The sequence below is a fragment of the Capricornis sumatraensis genome, chromosome 13, assembly GCF_032405125.1.
Source record: "Capricornis sumatraensis isolate serow.1 chromosome 13, serow.2, whole genome shotgun sequence".
NCBI lineage: Eukaryota > Metazoa > Chordata > Mammalia > Artiodactyla > Bovidae > Capricornis > Capricornis sumatraensis.
The window spans coordinates 83,645,738-83,665,579 of NC_091081.1; the positions used below are offsets into that span (position 1 = coordinate 83,645,738).

General features: G+C 47.0%; 1 protein-coding gene across 3 annotated transcripts in view; it reads right to left on the minus strand.

Annotated features, from left to right (window-relative positions):
* Positions 1–1,277: 1,277 nt before the first annotated feature.
* PLG (plasminogen) overlaps positions 1,278–19,842 on the minus strand; it is a 48,387-nt gene continuing 29,822 nt past the window's right edge. Inside the window, exons 12-20 of one of the 3 annotated variants that reach the window (XM_068985558.1) lie at positions 18,345–18,493; positions 17,199–17,292; positions 15,113–15,117; positions 12,573–12,688; positions 10,542–10,616; positions 9,853–9,993; positions 5,666–5,772; positions 2,775–2,920; positions 1,283–1,731 (exon numbers count right to left, since the gene is read on the minus strand). In XM_068985558.1, coding sequence (XP_068841659.1) covers positions 1,570–1,731; positions 2,775–2,920; positions 5,666–5,772; positions 9,853–9,993; positions 10,542–10,616; positions 12,573–12,688; positions 15,113–15,117; positions 17,199–17,292; positions 18,345–18,493 — 995 coding nt within the window. In that variant the 3' untranslated portion in view covers positions 1,283–1,569. Of the gene's footprint in view, positions 1,732–2,774; positions 2,921–5,665; positions 5,773–9,852; positions 9,994–10,541; positions 10,617–12,572; positions 12,691–15,112; positions 15,118–17,198; positions 17,293–18,344; positions 18,494–19,842 lie in introns of all 3 variants that reach the window. The other 2 variants (XM_068985557.1, XM_068985559.1) reach the window with 2 other exon arrangements.

A 19,842-nucleotide genomic window follows, 5' to 3' on the forward strand; every position in this document is an offset into this window, starting at 1 on the left:
ATATAAGTTTGGTTCTATGATGGTGCCCACAGTCAAGAGTGAAAACTATGGGCAGATTTCATTCATCTTGACAATTTGAACCTGTCTTGGGGAGAAGCTTACATTTCAGTGTAAAAGAAAGGTCAGTTCTAGCCATGTTTAGAAGAATTAGCGGAAGTCTTACAGATGATTTTAGAAGTACTAAAAAGCAACTTGATCTTTCTTTTTTGTTTCTGAGACATTCAATACGTGGAGTTTAAACACAAAAAATGCTGTCTTTATGATGTTCTGCTTTATGTGTTCTATTTGTTATATTTTCAGATTCAGTATGTATCTCATGCAAAAATTGTTTAATGAGTTATTTTGGGTGGGCCGGTAAAAGTGGAGCCAAAGGGTAATTTTGCCAGTGAGGAAGAAAATTTTCTATATGAACATGTGACAACATGTGCGGTGTATGTGCTGATTGTAAAATAAGCTTTTAAACCTTAAAGCACATCAGCATTGAACGTGAGTGTTCTGTTTCTCAGTGAAATAAACACCATTCTCTAAGAACATGATGCTACCTACATTCACCCTTTGTTCATACACACTGGTGTTTTTGCTTCCTTTCCATCTCTTTGCTACGAGATGACTGTTGTTCCTTGTATTATCACCTTGGAATTGTATTTTGAGTTGACATTTGAATTCCGATAACAATAAAAAGTATACATAAATGGTCAAGAACAATCAGGTCTCATCTGTTCTCTTCTTTCTGAACATGCGTCGCTGTAAAACACGCTTCCCGTGTGACAGAGTATACCATGTATCCAGGCAGCCAATTACTGATGGAAATTAGGTGGTCCACCTTCAATATGTGTTTGCTGCTCCTTTCCAGGCTCTTGGCACCATTCCTAGACCCATGTGTGGCCCAAAACAACATTCAGACTCTTCGCTGGTCTGGAGTTATGACATTTCCATTGCCTGGTTTCCAACTCTCTGCCCAGGGTCTTCTGTGCCAGGCTTGAGCCAAGCTGTCAGTAACAGATTTTATTCCCAAGGTAGAATTTGTTCTCATGATTCCCCACATTGCAGCTTTGAACACATTCATCCCAGTGCCAAAAATAAAGACATTAAAGATATATGTCAAGGCATCCTTCATTGTCAGGGTGAATATACGGGTGACTTACTAGGATTTCTCTATTGATCTTACAGGCTTCTTGGTACTCTGTTCCTTATGAGGAAGAACAGAACCTTTCAGGTCTGTAAGAGCTATATTATTTACAATTGGTAGGATGGATGAAGAACATGAAAAGAAAGAAGATCAGAGTTAAATCAAACGAAGTACCAAGTTTATTTTCAACAAATGTCATAGCTGTATTGCCTTGTTATTATAGAATCCAGCAGTCCACAGTCATGGACTGTGTTCCAATAACATGGAACATATTATTCACAACATCACAAAAAAAAAAAATGTTGAGGTTTGGCAGAAGATGGCAGCTAAGGACAGTGTCTTTCTTGGTTGGATTACTGTCAATTATTTCTGAGTATGCTAAATTCCCTACCCACGTTCCAGCCTCTAGAACCGTTGGTGCGTCACTGTCTCCCATCTAATTAATACCTTCTCATAGTTTCTTCAATCCAAGGAACATAGGTAGAAACACGAACATACACGCCAGGCTTATTGGGGCGTGCACAGCCAAGACCCCAAGAAGTGACTCCTTGCAGAATGTATTTGTCCTTCTCAAAGCAGACCAGAGGCCCGCCGCTGTCACCCTGTACAGAGGGAAGGAAAGCGGTAAGAGGACTAAGCATCCCTCCTTTCATTATGGGATATCATCCTTCCATTACCTAAAGGTACGTTTCCCCAGTATTTGAACATTCCTTTCCTTACTAACCAGAGGCTTCCTTGGTGGCTCAGAGGATAAAGCATCTGCCTGCAATGCGGGAGACCTGGGTTCGATCCCTGGGTCGGGAAGATTCCCTGGAGAAGGAAATGGCAACCCACTCCAGTACCCTTGCCTGGAGAATCCCACGGATGGAGGAGCCTGGTAGGCTACAGTCCACGAGGTCACAAAGAGTCAGACACAACTGAGTGACTTCACTTCACTTTCCTTACTAACAGGCTTCTCCTGTGGCTCAGCTGGTAAAGAATCTGCCTGCAATGCGGCAGACCTGGGTTCAATCCCTGGGTTGGGAAGATCCCTTGGAGAAGGGCAAGGCTCCCCACTCCAGTATTCTGGCCTGGAGACTTCATGGACTATGTAGTCCACAGGGTAGCAAAGAGTCGGACACGACTGAGCGACTTTCACCTTCCTTACTAACATATTATTTGAACATCTGCTGTGCTTCACTACTTAGCAAAGTATATTCAACAGAACCATGCCATTTAGTGTTTCTGGGGGGCGGGAAATCCTTTATGAGAACTGTACTCACCCCTTCAAATTTGGGGGCGTTTCTTTTAGGGAGGGTAACCCCAAGAACAATTGTAAAGTGGGTGCAGAGGGCCTTTGTCTTATACCGACCTCCCTTCCCTCCTGCAAAGGTCCTACCCGGCAGCATCCTCCCAGAAGGGTGGGGGCCATGACCACGATGTGGCTACGCCCTTACAACCAGCCTGGAACTCAATGGCCGAGAAATCACCCTTGATGATCTGAGTCAATCATCAGAGACATGCGTTAAAGGTTCCTGGGCAAGGTTTAGACGGTGGCCTCCGACTGACAAATCCTGCTCGAATTTGCTGCTTTGGGGCTGAAACATCCAAGGGGCTGAGGGAGGCCGTTGCAAGACAAGCGCTGATCTCTCTCATCTTTTCTTACCTGGCAGCTGTCGGTTCCTCCAGCCAGATCGCCGGCACACAGCTCTGTGGACTTGACCCTCCCGCTGAGATACTCGTAGCGATTACACACCTTGTTCTCAATCACGGGCAGCCGCGCTTCCTTCAGGCGGCCCTCACCGGAAGTGCCTGCGTTGAGAAAGATGAAAGAAAGCGTTACTGGATCCGAACCCTGTCCACACGGGAACTTCCAGAACAGTAGAGCAAGAACGATAGGTCTCTGGTTTATACATGAGGTTGCATAAGACAAGGAGTCAGTTCCCAGAACTACTGGAATTCTTTTTTTTTTTTTGACCCTTGAAAGTATAAATATTACATAAGGTTTCTTGTTCCGACGACCTAGTTAATCTGGGCTTCTTTGTAGGATTTTTGAGGTTCGTTTATGTGGGTATCTTCTGCTCCTTTTCCCAAATTACAGAAAAATTTATTTTTAATATATGCCAGACTGAGAAATACTGGTGCCACCATATGCATTTTATATATTCTCTTCCAGGATTTTCATGTTTCTTGTACCTTACATCATATTGCACATTTTTTTCACACAACATTACATAGTAAGGACTTGAATCATCTTTAGAGTGAGTATTTTATAATTCATCTTTATAATTAACATTTGAGTGGGGAGTGACTACCTAATGGACTTGGGATTTCCTTTTGGGCTGAAACAAGATATCTGTCCCTTGGACTCCAAGGAGATCCAACCAGTCCATCCTAAAGGAAATCAACCCTGCATATTCATTGGAAGGACTGATGCTGAAGCTTAAGTGCCAATCCTTTGGCCACCTGATGTGAAGAACTGATTCATTTGAAAAGACCCTGATGCTGGGAAAGATTGATGGCAGGAGGAGAATGGGACGGCAGAGGATGAGATGGTTGCATGGTATCACTGACTTGATGGACATGAGTTTGAGTGAACTCTGGGAGTTGGTGATGGACAGGGAGGCCTGGCGTGCTGCGATTCATGGGGTCGCAAAGAGTCAGACACGACTGAGCAACTGACTGACTGAACTGAACTGAACTGAAGATTTCTGTAAATAGCAGTGATGGTTGTTCAACAGTGTGAATATATTAAATGCCTCTGAATTGTACTCGTCAAAATAGTTTAAAAAGTAAAATTTACTTTCCTTTTCCAATTAGGGACGCTTCCATGCGCTTGTCTTCCCCACTGTATTTCCTTTTTGTGCGCAAGAAAAACCACTGTTTTACTTTGGCAGGTGGAAATAGAACCCTTGCACAATCACAAGAAGAAATGATGTTTCTCCAGATGGACACACCCAGGTCTGTCTCAGTGTTTTCACAAAGAAACCAGTTTTCCGACTTTGCAAGCCCAGCTTCCACGAGTTTTACAAGGTCTTTGCTTTGCCAGCATGAAACAGCCAAGAAATAAGGTACTATCTCTCCAAAGACTTTGAACAAACTTGGAAAATTGTCTTGCGTTCAGAAAACTCACACTGGAGTTGACAGGAGCTCGTGAGAGGACCACGGTTTGACAAAGAGGGGAGAGTCCCAGTGCTGGTTACAGCAGAGGAGGAAGCTCCTGACCCACAGGATGTATTGTTTGAATTGAGTAGATCTGTGGATGGTGAAGCCTTCTCAAAAAATGTTTGCTGAAAATTAGTTTGAAAGTGTCCTGCTCTGACATCTGCTTTCTGAGCAAGACAGACATCGTGACGCGAGGGACAAATTCTCTAATTGACCAGAAATGTGCAGAGGTGCTGCCATCCTGTGGCCACAATAGAGATGGCATGGCTGAGAGCCTGAGGCTGTGAGACTAAGGGTGACCTAGAGGGCTCAGCTGCACATGCGTTAGGAGATGTCTCCTGATGACGGTGACCGTGAGGACGACGGGGAGGGTTGGGGGTTGACCGTGATGCTGATGGTGAAGGTGGTGTCCATGGCGACGGCAGCGATAACGACAGTGATAATGTGAGATGGTGATGGTGGTTGTGGTTGGGCAAGAAGCTCAGGAGCTGCTAAAATCCCATCTGCAAAGCACTGAGCTCTTCATATATGTTATCTTTATCTGCACAATGACCTTATACAGATGAGAAAACTGAGGCTAACATGTAGAACATCATTTGAAAACACGGATTTTACGGATGAGGGTTTAGATGCCAAATGGTACCAAGAGGTAAGGTGACTGGTCCCTTCTCCCTAGCCAGTGGCAGAGGCAGAATTACGTTCCAGGGCTCCTGACTTCCGCTCTGATGTCCTCCACCAGCACTTCCAAAAAATGAGGCAGAGACCTAAGACATCCTCTTAATGTTCCTGGGGCCAATTCTGAAGGATACAACAATAATTTGTTTTATAGTATAATGCAGGACAAACTGCAAAGGGAAGCCGGGATCCCCAAATTATAGTTCGAGTGCTGATCCAGGATTTTGCAGGAACATCCCCTCTTGCCCTTCACCCCGTCCACCAAGGCCAAAAGCCTTCCTAGAACTGGGACCTTTCTGCCCCCAGCTGTCAGTCTGCCTGCCCCCAACAGCCTCTCCACACAGACAGAGACTGTGTGGGTATTTGGCGAGACGGGCTGAACTATCATTTTGTTGTTGACTCACTATGTTTAAGAACTCCATGTGGTTAAGCTCACGTAAATAATCTAACACCCTTAATCTGCAGCTGTGTCAAAACCCTACTTAGCTGAGGAGAAGGTATTAGCTTCGGATTTATGGGCTGAGAGTCTCAAGGAAACACTAACCCTTCCCTTGTCCGTGTCCACGGTTGGCCAATTATGGAGACCAGGCAGGTGCCCAGACAGTCAGGAAGGGAGTGGACCTCATTCACCGGTAAAAATTGGCACACATGCCCATTTTCTCACGTAGGCTGCAGGTCAGAAGCAGTTCAACATGTGAGTCATGAAATTTATCTTACCTTGGGTTTCTCCCCAGCCAGTGATGTAACATACTGTCTTGTCTGCGACCACGTAATTCGGGGATGGCAGACAAGCTGGGATTACCTCATCCGTGATGATGGCAGGGCTGAAAGGGAAACATCGAAAGTTGCATTTGACTGCTGGGCTGGGAGGCTTCTGCCATTCACTGGATGAAAATGTAGAAGTGTTGGTTGTTCAGTCATGTCTGACTCTTCACAACCCCATGGACTGTAGCCCGCCAGGCTCCTCTGTCCATGGGATGCTCCAGGCAAGAATACTGGAGTGGGTTGCCATTTCCTTCTCCAGGGGATCTTCCTGATGCAGGTATCGAATCCAGGTCTGCACTGCAGGCAGATTCTTTACCATCTGAGCCACCTGGGAAGTCACTGGTTGGTTACCCACAATAGGATGCCACCTGCCTCAGCCCCAGAGCCCTCCCAGCTGGTATTTCCTTGCTTCACTGACCAGCTGAAAACAACTGTCCACCCTCACATTTGCCTATAGTATCTTACGAGTTAAACAAATGGAACGTTTTATTTAAAAGGCACCAGTTGTGGACAAGAAACCAGAGGTGGGAGCAGAGATGACAAGGACTTTTCTTGTCTATTCTGGCACTATGGGAACTTTATATCATGCACACTTTTACAGCAAGTTAATAGGGCTTCAATCAGTAGGTGCACTGCCGGGGGCCAGCGTGAGGAACTCCGCCCATGGCAAAGGTCATGAGGAAGGAGGCTTGGCATATGCAAAGGCGTGATCAAGCCTCAGGAAACCCCCTGTTCCCGAGCATCTACCCCAAAACCAGAGTCTGTTTTATGCTCTCACCTACACCTCTGACTTTACGGGGGGCTCTCCCCCCATAACCATTTCTCTCGGAGGAGTAAACGTGCAGCTCCAAGGCAATAAAAATTCCTGGGCGTGACAAGAGTGTTTCAGCTTCAGACTGCTCTGAAGGTTATCTAGCCCTCCTGTATAGGTTCGTCCCACCACATGTGATTGTTTACAGCCTCCCAACCTGAGAGGCACGCGATGTTTTAGACTTACTAAAGGCAAATTCTTTGGGGGCGTTAGAAATTATTACTATAATGGGTTGGTTAGGAATTATAATGGTGAAGGGTTTTTCATTTGTTGTGCCAATCATTGCTGCCAATTCCCTGCCCTGGGTGTGACAAGGGTGTCTTAGGTCAAACCTCTCTGCTGACAGACTAGCTTGTGTGACAGGATTATCCATACTCCTGCCACTAAGCACATGACTGTTTACTACCTGTCAACCATAAACAGCACAGAGAGTTTTGGAGTATTTTGAAAGTCTTAATTAGCATAGGGCTTTTCTCATTGTTGAGTCAATGATTGCCTCCATATCCTTAGGCACCTGGGAATATATTAATCAATGTATTTGGTATATAGAAAAGGAAATATAGTAGTTTTTAAGGTTAGCAATACTAGACTTTTTGAGTTAATGAATTTTCTCTTTTGTAATAGATCACTGTACTTTGTTATAAATCACTATGTCCTTGCTATGTAAGAATGTAACTTTATCACTATCTTAAGACTAAATAGATCTTAAGGGGAGCATTGGTGAAAGGATTTTCATTTGTTGGGCTGATGTTTGCTGCTAAATCTCCATGTTCCCTGCCCTTATAATGAATATAACTAGCATATAGGAGAAATAAGTATTAACCTTTAAGCATATAGGAGAAATAAGTATTAACCTTTAAGATTAATCATGTTAACCTTGGGTTAAATAAATTCCTTTCTTGATTGTAACTCACTACACCCTCATCCTATAGGAATGCAACTTTATTTGGAGGGTGGTGCCTGGTTTAAGAAAAAACACCCTTGGAAAAAATGTTTTTGGTTATCAGAAAGAAAGGATCATAAAATGTCAGCAGGTCTCATGGCCAGAAGATGATGTAATATCCCCAAGACCTTTTTTTTATACATTTATGTGAAGCACCTGATTTTGATAAAGATCAGGACTGCTGACCCCCGCGTGACTCTGTATTCATCCCCATGTGTAACAAAAGGTATATAAGCAAACCCAAAAATAAAAAAATCAGATCAGTTTCCAGAAAGACTGATTCCCCCATGTCATTTCTTTCTTGCTCCCCGTTTTTCTGGCTGAATTCCCATCTGGAGCATGGGTGCTATTCCACGTAAACCAAGTTATTCAGCCTCTTTCTCTCCACTAATTTTCCTACTACACTATCCGTTTCTAATCTCTCTATATATCTGTAATTAAATGTGTATTTTTCCAAGGATGCCGATGCCGTCCCCACCTTCGAATCACCCTGTATCCACTGGGGCTGGACCCTGGCAGTGCACCATCCAGCTGAAATACAGGGCTTTAAAAATAGCAAGTGCCTTGTGTCACCAGGAGCAAGCTGTCCCATTTCTGGGGTCCTCAGTTTCCTCACCCATAAATGTCACAACATCATGGCTATAAGAATCCGATACAATGCAAGACACCAAATGAAAGAGGATTGGAAGTAATCACCTTGCATAAACAAAGTAGTATTTTTTTTTAATAAACTTTTGCATGCCTTAGAATTCCAGAGACTCAAGCATCAGAACTTTGATTCTGTAGACTTGATTCTATCTTAGCAGGGCCTCCCAGGCGGCTCAGTGGTAAAGAATTGGCTGCCACTGCAGGAGACGCAGGTTCAACCCCTGGGTGGGGAAGACCCCCTGGAAGGGGAAATGGCTACCCACTCCAGCGTTCTTGCCTGGGAAAACCCATGGACAGAGGAGCCTGGCGGGCTACAGTCCACGGGGTCTCAAAGAGTCGGACACGACTGAGCGGCTGAACCACCACCATCCTCTTGGGGTCACCAGAAGAGCCCCCGCCTCTCACAAGGAGCGGTCCACGCTCACGTGTAGACTGCTCTCATGGAATGCTGAAGACTGAGCCTCCTGGGGTGTGGGGGCGGCCTGAGGGTGGGTCCCCAGAAGCACAAGCATAGTCTATCAGAGAACACGTCCAGAACCCGACGTTTACTAGATCACTTGTTTGAGGAGCAGAGCCTCCTGACGGCCCAGGGGACGGTGAAGAAAGAAGAAGCTGGCTAAGCTGAGAAGGCCCTGTCTTCCCTTTCTAGGAGGGGGTCACTCCTCAGTGGACTGACCCAGGAAAGGCATGACGTGTTTCTGCCCAGACCCAGAGAGCCCCCTCAGACCCTTGACCGCTGGCCGCACACTGGCCTGGCCGTCCTCCTCACGGTCACTACTGCCCCGTCCCTGGGACCCATCAGCCCACCATTTTGGCTGTCCATCTTGTGACTGTTCTCGAAATAGCTGTCTCTTTATTTAGCTCACTCTCTTGAGACCTGTTTCCAAATACCGCTAACTTTTAAGTGACAGAAAAAAAAAAAGGGGGGGGGGATCATTTTGTCAGACTTAATAAAAACACCCCTTCAACAGGAAACGCAAAACCGGAGGCAGGAAGACGAATGTGCTCTTGTGAATTGTGAGTGTGTATGCGCACTGCCTTTCTTGTTAAAAGTGCTTTGACAAACATAATCACATTTGATGCCCCCGAGCATATTATTATGTTGCAAAGAGAATGTCAACCTGGAATAACTGAATAATTCTCTGACTATGAATGTATACTAGCTGACTGGGGAACTTATTGAAAGTGAAGGTGTTCAGTCGTGTCCGACTCTTTGCGACCCCGTGGACTGTAGCCCACCAGGCTCCTCCGTCCATGGGATTTTCCAGGCAAGGGTACTGGAGTAGGGTGCCATTTCCTTCTCCAGGGGATCTTCGCAACCCAGGTCTCCCGCATTGCAGGCAGAGGCTTTACCGTCTGAGCCAGCAGGGAAGCCCCAGGGGAACTTATTAAGTGAGAGAATTGTAGGGATAACCTGTGCCTCATGTTTCAACACACTCTCTTTCCACGTGACGAAACTGAGTCCTGAGGCCTCCGTCATGACCCCATGGGAAGAACACCCCTCAGCTGTCACCTGCATTCTCCCCTCCGCCCACCTCCATCCTCACCCAGCCCCTGTAGCAGGTGAGCAGGGCTGAGCCCAGGTTTCCTCACTTGAAGGTCAATGCTCTTCCCAAAGCCTGATGCCTTTGGGGTCCTAGCTGGTGCCAGCCCCACATAACTGTCACGGCTCGTAAATCCAGCCACGAGCAAAAGTTCTCAGGGCTTACAAGGTGAACGTCGTGGGCAAACCGGTACCTGCTCAGCTTGAGTAAGGCAATGTCCGCCCGAGAGGGCTCCAGGAACAGCCTGGACACTGGTATTTCCTGGACACTCGCTTCCCGGGCAATCTCGTAGTGTGCACCCAGGATAACCATGTAGAATGACGGCCCTAAAAGGCTAGAGAAGACATTCGCATTAGCAGCAAAATAGGGGCCAGCCCTGCGCTGGATGTCCTTTGGAGCCATAAACACCACGTCTCCTCCCCGCTCAGCCACCTACAATCGGAGGCCTCTGAATGGCAAGACACAACTTCATGGTCTTCCTGAACCTGGCGGTTAAGGAAGGTTGTCAGACCACAGAGGAAGAATGAAACCAACACTGAGGTTGGCACAGGGCAGACCCCAGGTCAGGGAGCCTGGCGAGACCAACACCCCTTGTGGCGAAAGGCTCTGTCTTGCTGTCAGTCCTCCTCGACCTGCCAGATTGGGTCTGCCTTCTTCGTTTCTCTCCAGAAACACCCCCTCCTCTCCCACCCAGCGGCCCTGGCAATTCTGCCTTCACATCCACCGCTGCCCCCACCCCCGTCCCCAGCGTCACAGCCATGGAAGGAAGGAGGAAAGGGAAGGCAACAAGGGAGGAGAGAGGGGCGGGAGAAGATGAAGAGAAGGAGGCAGGGGGTCTTGAAGACAAGGAAGTCTTCGCGTCTGGGGTCCCCTAACACATACCTGTCCAGGCAGTGGGCAGCAGTCAGCACCCACTCTGGGGATATTAGAGTTCCTCCGCAGAAATGCTCCCTCGATCTGGAAGGAAAAAGTGCCAGGGTTTTAGTTAAATCTGATGATTTAATTCTACAGAAGCCCAAAAGTGGTGCTCACTCTGCTTCGAGGTCATTAATGTTCCCAAAGGATGAGGTGGCGGCAAGGACGGCAGGAGTTTTGAGCTTCCTGCAGTGAGTGGGTCCTCCGGAGGTCACCCCACCACCCAGGGTGCCGGGTGGGGTGAGGCTGGGGGCTCAGGCCAGGCCTGTCCACAGGGGAGCAAAGCAGCGTGGCACCAACAGGAGGCCCTTTGGCCCTGGACTGCAGCCCACTGAGGCCTCTTCTGTGTCTTTTGGAGATCTGTGTAAGGCCTGACCAGTCATTCTTCAGGGTGCCAAATGGGATCCTGAGTGGCCCGTGATTCCAGGGCATCTGCTCATGCTATTTGAGAAAGTTCACTTTGGGGTGGGGGAAACGTCTTCTAAATCATTCACGTTGTAGAACTGCTGGGGTGCGACATTGCTCATAGAACTTACATGAGCCGCTCTGAAGACCTTCATAATGGAAAAGACACAGATGCAAGTGAATGGGAGCCAGCAAGGCAACTATCAATCAGGAAACAAACCCCAGCGCGGCTTGGGAAAGAGGGACTAGGAAATAAGGGAAAGCAGCATCGCAGGATCAGGTATCGCAAGCAGTTACCACGTGATAAGGCAAAGAAAAGAACAGCCAACGCAGCCACAGGGGGAAACCGACCGGAACAGCATCTCACCAGCGAACGGAAGAAAGACCATAGAGCGCCGCGTTTGGACGCATGCGCACTGGTGCAGCCTTGCGACGAGGAAGCATCAACAGGCGGATCAGCCTGTTTTCCGTGTGTGCTTTGAATGGGACACCCAGGAAAAGGGACTGACCAAAGGCGAACACCAGTCAAAGATCACCAGAACCGTCTGGGTCCTGGAGGATGGGGATGATCACGCCTCAGTTATGGCTGCCCTCCACTGAAGAAGGGGTGTTTTTGATATGGGTGAGCATCTTTTGATTAAAATCAGTAGTTCACAAAACTGTTGAAGGAAGGAAGGGAAAAAGACTCTGCATCTGTGATTTAATATTATAGATAATTTTACCTGTACCCTCCCCCACGAGGTGTCTCATTTCTAAAAATATCCCTTTCTCTTCATTTTACAAAGCCACAGTGGGTATCTATATAAACCCTCAGAGCATCTTTCATACGTTTCCAGCAGTATTGGAACTTAGTGTAAATTGCTACATTTAACAATTCTGATGACAGCTACCCAGATCAAAAAAAACACAAAGATTCTAATTTCAAATCATTTTCAGATTAAATAACATAGAAAAGAACATTTGAAAAAAGAAGCAGACTCACAGATACAGAGAAGGAACTTTTGGTTACCAGTGGGGAGAAGGGATGAGAGAGAGGGGAGGGGCCGTACAGGGGTAGAGCATTAAGAGGTAGAAATTATTAGTTATTATTAGTTAGAAAGCCACAAGGATATATTGTACAACATAGGGGCCATAGCCAATATTTGATTACATTATATTTTATAACGATAAATGGAGTATAACCGGATACTGGCGGTATGTGGATTTAGTTGAATGCAGAAAGGTTTTCTGTTTGTTTAATTTTCATTGGAGTATAGTTCCTTTGCAGTGTTGTGCTAGTTTCTGCTATGCAGCAAAGTGAATCAGTTACACATACACGTATGTATATACATATACAATCTATCAATACATATACAGATAGCCCCTCCTGTTTGGATTGCCTTGCCATTTAGGTTACCACAGAGCACAGAGTAGAGAGTTTCCTGAGCTGAACCATAGTTCTCATTAGTTATCTGCTTTATACACAGTAGTGTATATATGTCATGTATATGTACATATATACATATACATGTACATATGTATATATGTCAACCCCAAGGTTTTGCAGAGCTTACCCAGAAGGATGGAATAAATCATTTCTGGAAATGGTGTTACCTTCTTCGAAGGCTGACTTGCCAGGGCCAGGAGTGTGGTATGGCCACACACCCACCTACAACCCTTGCAGGGCATTTCTTCGGCTCCACCTTGGGCTTTCCACAGTCGAATGAGGACTCTGTGGCACAACGTGGGAAGATTTGCATATGAAGACGTGAAAGAGAGCAACTCGTGATGAAATCATGACTTGTCGATGCACTGAACTTTTCACATCCCCAAACTCAAACTAAATAGGAAACTCATAAACATCTCTTGGAATATTTTTTTTCTAAGTTCCAAGAAGTGGTAGTGGACAACACAGAACCATCTCCTTTCTAGAAAATATAAGTGCTTTTCTATTTTACTGTTTTCTTAAGGAAGTGATTAAATAAATTGGGAAGAGCTAGGCATTAGAATGAGAGTTTTGTGGAGAAAAGCTTGACTGACACAAGTTGTTATTCTGACTTGAGGTGATATATCTAGAGACTGTATCGTTACTCCCATCATAACCACCACCATCATCAGAACTATGTAAAGTTTGCTGAAAACCATAATTGTCATCCCCATTGGAAGGCAATAAGGGCATTTTTAAATTATGAATCTGTGTGTGTGCATGTATGTGTGGGTGTGTGTGCATGTGTTTAGCAAGGATAACTATGCTAAACTAATGGCGATGGACAGGGAGGCTTGGTGTGCTACGATTCATGGGGTTGCAAAGAGTCAGACACGACTGAGCGACTGAACTGAACTGAACTGAATGCTTTCTCTCGGCCAGTTTCAGGACCACTCTTCCAGGAAGCTTCCCCAGGACCACTCTTCCAGGAAGCTTCCCAAGACTAACCCAGCGCCTCAGGGATGACTTCCATTCACGAGCCTCTCTATTCATCTCCCACCTGCTTTCTGTCTCCACCTGGCCTGCAGGGTTGCTGGAGATTGAGGTAGTGCTCCATTTCTGGTTAGTATCACTCGCTAATGTCTAAAGCAGGTCAGGGGGTACATAGGTATTCATAAAATGCTTCTCCACTGTCTGGAGACCTTTAGGATCTTCAAAAATAGAAGCGTAAGTCATAGTTAATAATAAATATTATAAGGAGAAAAGTTTTAGTCTTAATCAACCAAGAGATTTTTATCCTCTGGTGAAGCTGGAACCTTAATTTTCCTAATCCCTTTCCAACTGTCTTGGCCTATTCTGAGAATCTATATATAGAAGTTTTTTTTTTTAAAGATGCAATATAATCAAATCCTACTCTTTAATACTGACCTTAATTTCTCCTACTGTGCTTTACACAGAATGGACTTACAGAAATGGACTAAGGAAAGAACAAGCACAGATATTATGGCACCCTGGGCTCACTATTCAAAATAAAACTTAAGTTCTATTTATTTTAAATTACAATACTTATTATTTGTACTGTTTGTGTTGGTGGAACCGAAATGAGTTGTTAACGAACAAAAATTTACAATTTAAAATAAATGAATATAAATAAATAAAATTATATTTTAAATGGACATCTTTCAATTTTTGAGGTTGATATTAAAGAGAAAACCCACACAAGCCCTTGCTAAAATTGAGAAGCAGAATACTGGGCTGAATAGAATGTAGTTCTGATTTCAAATTGTTTTCCTTATGCTCTTCTATGCAGTTTGCACGGTGCCATTTGTATTAATAACACAGAATATTTACAAAAGTTTTCAAGTGAGTTGCTTAAAGAAGTTTATATGTAGCCTAAAAAGTTAAATCAATGGTACTTTTTCATTTAAAGATGTTTTCCATGTGAGTTACAATGTAAAGTTTGGAAATTTTAACTAAAGTTTGGAAATCTCCCAGGGAATGAGCAATAAAAATCCTTTTTTAAAAAAAGAAAAAAATATGAAAATAACCTTTTTTAAAAGTCATAGCTCAAAGAGATTTCACATTCTGAAAAATCAAATAAAATTAGCAAAAAAAAAAAAAAACATACAAATACACACAAAAAGTCCCCTTAACTTGGGAGAGCCACCCTTTTAAGCATTGACCTGTCATACTGGAGGAGCTGTCATTTGAGATTTCATTCATTTATTTACTCATTGAGCAAATATGTGTCCAAATATATACATGCAGTGCCAGGCATTGCTCTAAGCACCAGGAAAAAGGAAATATTAATAGGTGAGGTTTGTAATCTTTACATTCTGATGGGTGGGTGTGTAGGAAGATGTTACACTGGAGGGTTCAACAGAGGCCCCAGAGATGCTCCAGGGGGCGTAAGATGAACCTCCAGGTGCAGACCTCTGGAAATGGCCTCCTGGAATTTCCCGGGTGGTCCCCATCTAAGACTCCACGCTCCCAATGCAGGAGCCCAGATTCGATCCCTGGTCAGGGAACTAGGTCCTATATGCCTGCCACTAAGACCTGATGCAGACAAACAAATAAATATAAAAAAGAAAGAAAGAAATGGCCTCTTCTACAATCGATGCTTTTGATCTATGGTGTTGGAAAAGACTCTTTAGAGTCCCTTGGACTGCAAGGAGATCAAACCAGTCAATCCGAAAGGAAATCAACCCTGCATATTCATTGGAAGGACTGATGCTGAAGCTGAAGTTCCAATACTTTGGTCACCTGATGTGAAAAACTGACTCATTAGAAAAGACACTCATGCTGGGAAAGATAGAAGGCAGGATGAGATGGGGATGACAGAGGATGAGATGGTTGGATGGCATCACCGACTCGACGGGCGTGTTTGAGTAAGCTCCGAGAGTAGGTGATGGACAGGGAAGCTTGGTGTGCTGCAGTCCATAGGGTCGCAAGGAGTCGGACATGATTGAGCTGAACTGAACTGAACAATTCTGGTACCCTCACCCAAGTCAAGGATGGAAAATAACCAGGTTCTTAGAGGTGGATGAAAGAGGAAAGGATGGAGAAAGGACTGTCCCAGTGTGCGGTCCCCAACTTCATCATGATGTGGCCATGTGATCAGAGCACATGGTCTGTTTGCTGACACCCATTTCCTGCAGAAGGATCCCCAAGCCTCCTGACACTCGAGAAGCCTGTAGCGTGTGCTGGTGGCCGAGGGCTGCCCCTGGGATATTACTGTAGGTCCCTTTCTGTGGGCATCAGAGGTGCATGACTCCCTGGCACAGCTGTAGAGCCAGGGCAGGAATGGCATGATAGGCAACTGAGCCAGATGGGCACCCTGTCCAAGTCAGCGAGCCCGTGCCCCAAGAGGCAGAGGGGGTTCCAGAAAGCTGAAGGGTGGGAGGGAGGAGCAGAAAGGGAGGCACGAACCCCACTGGGGACCCTCAGGTAGGGGGTCCGCCGAGGCAGAGTCTGGAGAACTGAGAAAATACACAGTGGGGAAGCAGTCCGCTGCATGCTGCCTCAGCCCAGGGAGCGCGGTGACTGTGGCCAAGGAGAATCTTTTCTTCGCCCTGGCCTCGCCCTCCTTTCCCTGCTCTAGGCACGAGCGGCCCCGAAGCAAAGCCTGAGGGTGGCTCCGTGCTCTCAACCCCTTGCCCAAGCTGCCTCCCAGACCACCTCTGGACATGGACTTCAGTGACCTTGCAGCCACACCTTCTCCCCTCCAGCCTGTCCCCCCACGTGGCAGGCACAAACACAAGCCATCAAGCTGTGCAAAGAAGTCCAGGCTGATTATCAAGAATCAGGACAGAATCCCTCTGCAAAGACGGAGGGTCAGCGGAGAGTAAAACGGGGTCCGAATCAGAGCCGTTTGAGGTGTTCTCCAGACCTATCCCTGGACTTGTAGCCCAGACTTTTCAGAACAAAGGTCAACTTCCCTTTCTGTGATCCAAGCTTCTCACTCCCCAGAAAAGTCTGAGAAACAACAAAAGAACTCGAGCAAGCTTTCTCTACGCTGTCTGGCGTATGCACAGCTAATGCGTAGTCATCTTAGGATGAGGAATGTTGGGCCTTAGTAAGGAGCCATGTTCATTCAATTCTTAGGATGACAGTATGCTGCTGCTAAGTCACTTCAGTCGTGTCTGACTCTGTGCGACCCCACAGATGGCAGCCCACCAGGCTCCCCCATCCCTGGGATTCTCCAGGCAAGAATACTGGAGTGGGTTGCCATTTCCTTCTCCAGTGCCTGAAAGTGAAAAGTGAAAGTGAAGTCGCTCAGTCGTGTCTGACTCTTAGCAACCCCATGGACTGCAGCCTACCAGGCTTCTCCATCCATGGGATTCTCCAGGCAAGAGTACTGGAGTGGGGTGCCATCACCTTCTCCGAGGATGACAGTATAAAAGTTTACAATTAGACACTATATGTTTAGCTATTTCCTGCTGTCTCTGTTTTCTTTCTTACTTCTCAGCTGCTGAAGGAGAGAGTTTCCCACTTGGGTGACTCTGATTTTGTTTTTCAGGCAGCGGAGAGCTCAGTGGAACCCCCTGGAGGCTAAAGAGATCACCTCTGAACTTGCTCTTGGGGAGGATTTTTTATGTATTTTATTTAAAGTATTGGAGGAAGGGAGTGCCTAAAAATGGGGACCACGAGTAGGACTGATTCAAGAGGCCCAGGATGAAAAGAGGGCTCTGGGAGAGAGGGGACCCTCTCCTGCCCAGAAGTGCTCGGCCCAAACTCGTGTCTTGCAGATCGGAGACCAGGTGATACCACATTTATATAAAAGCCATTTCCTTCCAAAAGAGACAGCAGCTTACCACACTGAGGGATGTCACAGTAGTCAAAAAGTTTCCTTGGGTTCGTGGTGTAGCACCAGGGCCCGTTGACATCACCGTCAGGATTACGGCAGTACTGGAAAAAGAGGCAAGTGTCTGGGGGAGGGCGCATGCCGGGGCAGGGGATGGCAGAGAAGGTGATAGAAGGCACAGACATCGATTTCACTTCTGTCCTTAGAAGACGAAAGGTCATGTTTCTTTGGCAGAGAAGTGGGCAGCGTCAATTTCAGGGTGCTTACGAAGCCTCTGACTCACAGAATGCCATCGGTCACGTCTCCTTGTTCAAAAGGAGCTTGGAGAAGGGGTGTGGACCCTGAGGGCTCTTGGGGTGGAGATTATATAAAGGGGCCTCCCCTGCAGCTTGTGTCTGTGGGGCCCAGAGGCACCCAGCAAGAGGGGACTGTGGACGTGGGACAGACCCTCATTCAGGCCAGTCTTCTGCCCGATGACTTGTTCACTGTTGCTTAAAGTGAAAGTGAAGTCGCTCAGTCATGTCCGACTCTTTGCGACCCCATGGACTGTAGCCTACCAGGCTCTTCCGTCTGTGGGATTCTCCAGGCAAGAGTACTGGAGTGGGTTGCCATTTCCTTCTCCAGGAGATCTTCCCAACCCAGGGATCGAACCCAGGTCTCCCACATTGCAGGCAGATGCTTTACCATCTGAGCCACCAGGGGGAACTTCTTATTCCCCTGGCCCAGGCACCCTCCGTGGGTCAGCCATGGCAAGACCGCCCCCCAAAGGAAACCCTTCAGAGACTGTGTGAGTGTAGGGGAAATCCTAACACAGTCCTGATGGCCCATCCAATTTTTCTTCTAGGAACATCCCACTACAGTGTCACGAAGGTCATCTTTGATTACAAGGACCTAGAGAACAAACACCGGAAACAAAAGCAGGCAGGAAGTGTCGCAAACAAAAGAGATAAGAAGCTAGGGGGTTGGCCGGCCGTGCTAACTGTACCCCCCACACTGAGGCTGTGGGATCACAGGTTCGGGCCCCTGAACCCTCTGGCAAACCCTCCCCACCCCACACCAACGCTCAGTCAGGCAGCCTCTCTGGGGCAGAGGTTCGATTCGGTTTGCGAAGGCTGATCAAAAAAAGGCAACACAGAGTCCGAATAAAGTGGCTTACATTTTTCTCCAGCCCTGCCCGTGGGTTTGTCTCTGGAGTGAAGATTCTGTGTCGGTGGGGCTCCTGGGCCGCCCACTCCTGGCAGGGGACGCCGGCCACCGTGGTGGCCTTCTTGCCGCGGTAGCCTTTGCCCATCCCGAGCATGCAGTCTGGAGGGAAGAGGCAACGGTGTCACCTGTCCCACACTGACCCAACGACAAGGAGCAAACAGCAGCGCTCGGCATCTCTCAGGACAGGCTGTGGTCACGTCCTTTGGAACACAGGAGCCCTGGAGGCTTCAGTGAGCCCTGCCAACTTTTTTAACAAGTTGCCAGAGATGCTCTTGTCTCAGAAGGAATCACAAGTCCAGGTGTTAGAATGGGAACTTTGGCTGGGACACTAAGATACTCAGTTTTATAACAGACTGAGAGGGAACATAGACGCCACTACAAAATGTGAGATGATACTTGAACAACTCACTCTCGACGAAGAGTGCAGGTGGAAAAGGATTTTATAAAAGTATATTATTTTGGCCAGAGCTCTGCCACCTTCTGGAATGAAAGAGGTAATAAAGAGGTAGCTAGAGGTCCTTTCCCCAAACTCCTCCCTCACCTCGTACCTTGGGGATGAGGCTTGAGCCCTTGTTAAGTGTTACACATGGGGACCCAGTGCACAATGCTCTGATGGGCACTTGGAAAATCCAGACAGCAAAAGCTGGACCAGCTGGCCCCTTGGCCAAGGAGCAGGGCTGTGCTGGTGTGTGCCAGGACCAGGCTGTGTGAGTTACCGACAACCACACGTGGGGCGTCATGTGGGAGGACCACCTGAGTCCATGCGAGGTCTCATTAGGAGGGATCCCCAGCTGAGGCATGGCGCCCAAAGTCTCACCAAGAAAGAGGGGGCAGAGATGAGCTGGTCCTATACATACAGCAGGTATACAGGGGGACAGTAAGAAGCAGCCAGTAAGGTTCTCCAGCATCTCAGAGGAGTCAAGACCACCTCCGGAAGGAGAGGGGGTCTCATCTTGAAACCAAGCCCTCATTTTAATTGTTTCTGTCCGATCTTGGATTACCCAAAAGCGGTCAGATAAGCCATGAGACCACTGAGCTTTCATGCCAGGGCAGGGAAAGAGCCTGTCCCCTCTGTGACCTCACCCTGTTGGAGGGCCGAGCACTCCTGCCGCCTGACAGCCACAGGACCAGAGGCTCAGCATGTGGGGCAACACGCAGGCAAAAGGCCGGGGAGGTGGAGAAGAGCCTGGTTATCCTTTGCCTCCCACCCCGGCTGACATGCTTATCCTCAAGCCCCCAGACCCTTGGAGCTGCATGTCCGCTTCTCTCCAAGCCTTTGTTGGAGGTGATCATCGACAGTCCTCCTAGCCCTCCTAACTCTGTACATCCAAAACCAAATCAGTCCTTTCTACCCCTCCATGCAAAAGGCAGAGATTTGCTTTTCTAGAATGTCCCATCTCGGCCACCATCATCAACATCTCAATCCACCCAGGCTCAAAACTGTGTCC